General features: G+C 33.6%; 1 protein-coding gene across 1 annotated transcript; it reads left to right on the top strand.

The window, feature by feature from the left end:
- On the top strand, window positions 252-1,398 carry LOC105158840 (protein LURP-one-related 2-like). Its single transcript, XM_011075733.1, has 3 exons — window positions 252-491; window positions 919-1,158; window positions 1,261-1,398. The coding sequence occupies exons 1-3, from the start codon at window positions 252-254 to the stop codon at window positions 1,396-1,398; spliced, it is 618 nt and encodes a 205-aa protein (XP_011074035.1).

The following is a 1,864-nucleotide window of genomic DNA, read 5'->3' as shown; positions in this document are numbered from 1 at the left end:
AAAGAATTAGGGTTGTGACAATGTCCGGCAATAATTAAGGTTACAAGAACTTGGAATCCAACGTGCATAAATGCTCTTAAATATATTAATATAAGTCAAATACATCACTTACTTTCTTCCCACCCCACCTTTTCTCATTTGAGCCTACTTCTATACACACATATATATACATGTGTGTGTGTTTGTGTTTGTGTGTCTGTGTCTTTTTGTATAAAACATCCTAAAACATAATTATAATTTTGGGTGTTTTGATGGCTAAGGTACATCCTAAAACATCCATGATCTGTAGTTCTTGTCCTGAATATTCATCATCGGAGCGAGAAGTATTCACCGTTTGGATGAAATCCCTAGTGATCAGTAGCAACGGCTGCACCGTCTTCAACTCCAAAGGTGATATTGTTTTCCGGGTTGATAACTACCAAACAAAGCGCAGCACTGAAGTCTTGCTCATGGACTATAATGGTCAAGTGCTTTTCTCCATCAAACGAAAGGTACTTCACTAATTTACATATATCTCTACTACCTACTTCTGCTAACACAGTACGGGAAAATTGTAACCCAAATCGAATTGGATCAGATCTACTGAATCAATTATTTGGCAATTGTAATACACTTGTTACGTAATTGGTTCGATCTGATGAAACCCTGATTTCATTGGCAACAAGGAAATGGATTATTTCGTGTATCATGAATCATTGCGATTTAAAAATCATGACAAAACAGTACTATCTACCAGAGTCAAATCAAAATTGACGTGAAAACTTAAAATTTTAACAACGGTTAATTAAGATTTTGCCATAATTTTTAACTATAGCTAATATTTTAGGTTTCATTCACGTAAATAACGGCTAATAACCATTGTACTGTAATTAAGAAGAATTTTTCCTAACACACATGAATTTGGTGGGCTTTTTGCAGAAATTACTGATATTCAGAAGTTGGGAAGGGTACAAATGCATCAATTCCAAGTTTGATGATGATGAGGGAGAGTGGTTTAAGGTAAAGAGAGAGTGCAAAATTCCTGGGAGAGACATGATTACCTGCCATGTCATCCTAGGTTGTAATAAAACTACAGGAAACTGCAGCTATAAGATTGTAGGGTTACAAGGAAAACCGACGGTCAAGATTACAGATAGCACAGGGAGAGTATTAGCAGAGGTGAGTTAACTATGAATTAGTCTTTCTGATGTTAATTAACCATCAAAAGTAATCTTGTTTTATTGTTAATGACGAGTGATTTAGTTAATTATGTGCTTGCAGGTGCTGCAGAAGCAGTCACAGGCGGGTGGAGTTTCTCTGGGCGATGATGTATTATCTCTAATGGTGGAACCCCAGATAGATCAATCTTTGATCATGGCTCTAGTGATAGTCTATGGTATGATCAACCATAAACTATGAACATGCACTTAAACAGAGATTGATCGTATATATACATGGTTCCATGCACCAGATATGGAGAAAAACGCATGCAGTTTTGTGTAGATTTGTGACTTGAATTTCATACATACTGGTGATTTTTTCGGATTGAATTTTTTATTTAGAATCTTCTTGTATTTTTTTGTTCCAATAATATATATATGTCATGTATATAAAAATTATGTCATTAGTTTATTTGTACAGGACGTGTATTATAAATTAATTGAAATATAAGATTTAATATAATTTGAAGGGTAAATTGCATAAAATTCCCGTATTTTTAAAATTTAGTTAAAAACCTCTTATGTTAAAAAAATAGGCAAAAGAAACCCTGTGTTTTTCAAAATGTTATATACTCTCCCCTTTCGTTAGTTAAGCCCTAATGGCGTTAATTTTTTATTGAATTTTTTGTATACCCTTCTTATAACAACTCCAAATTTTAAGTAAT

This window comes from Sesamum indicum, linkage group LG1 (assembly GCF_000512975.1).
Source record: "Sesamum indicum cultivar Zhongzhi No. 13 linkage group LG1, S_indicum_v1.0, whole genome shotgun sequence".
Taxonomy (NCBI): Eukaryota; Viridiplantae; Streptophyta; class Magnoliopsida; order Lamiales; family Pedaliaceae; genus Sesamum; species Sesamum indicum.
The sequence above is the reverse complement of the archived record's forward strand: the minus strand, read 5'-3'. Positions and strand labels throughout refer to the sequence as shown.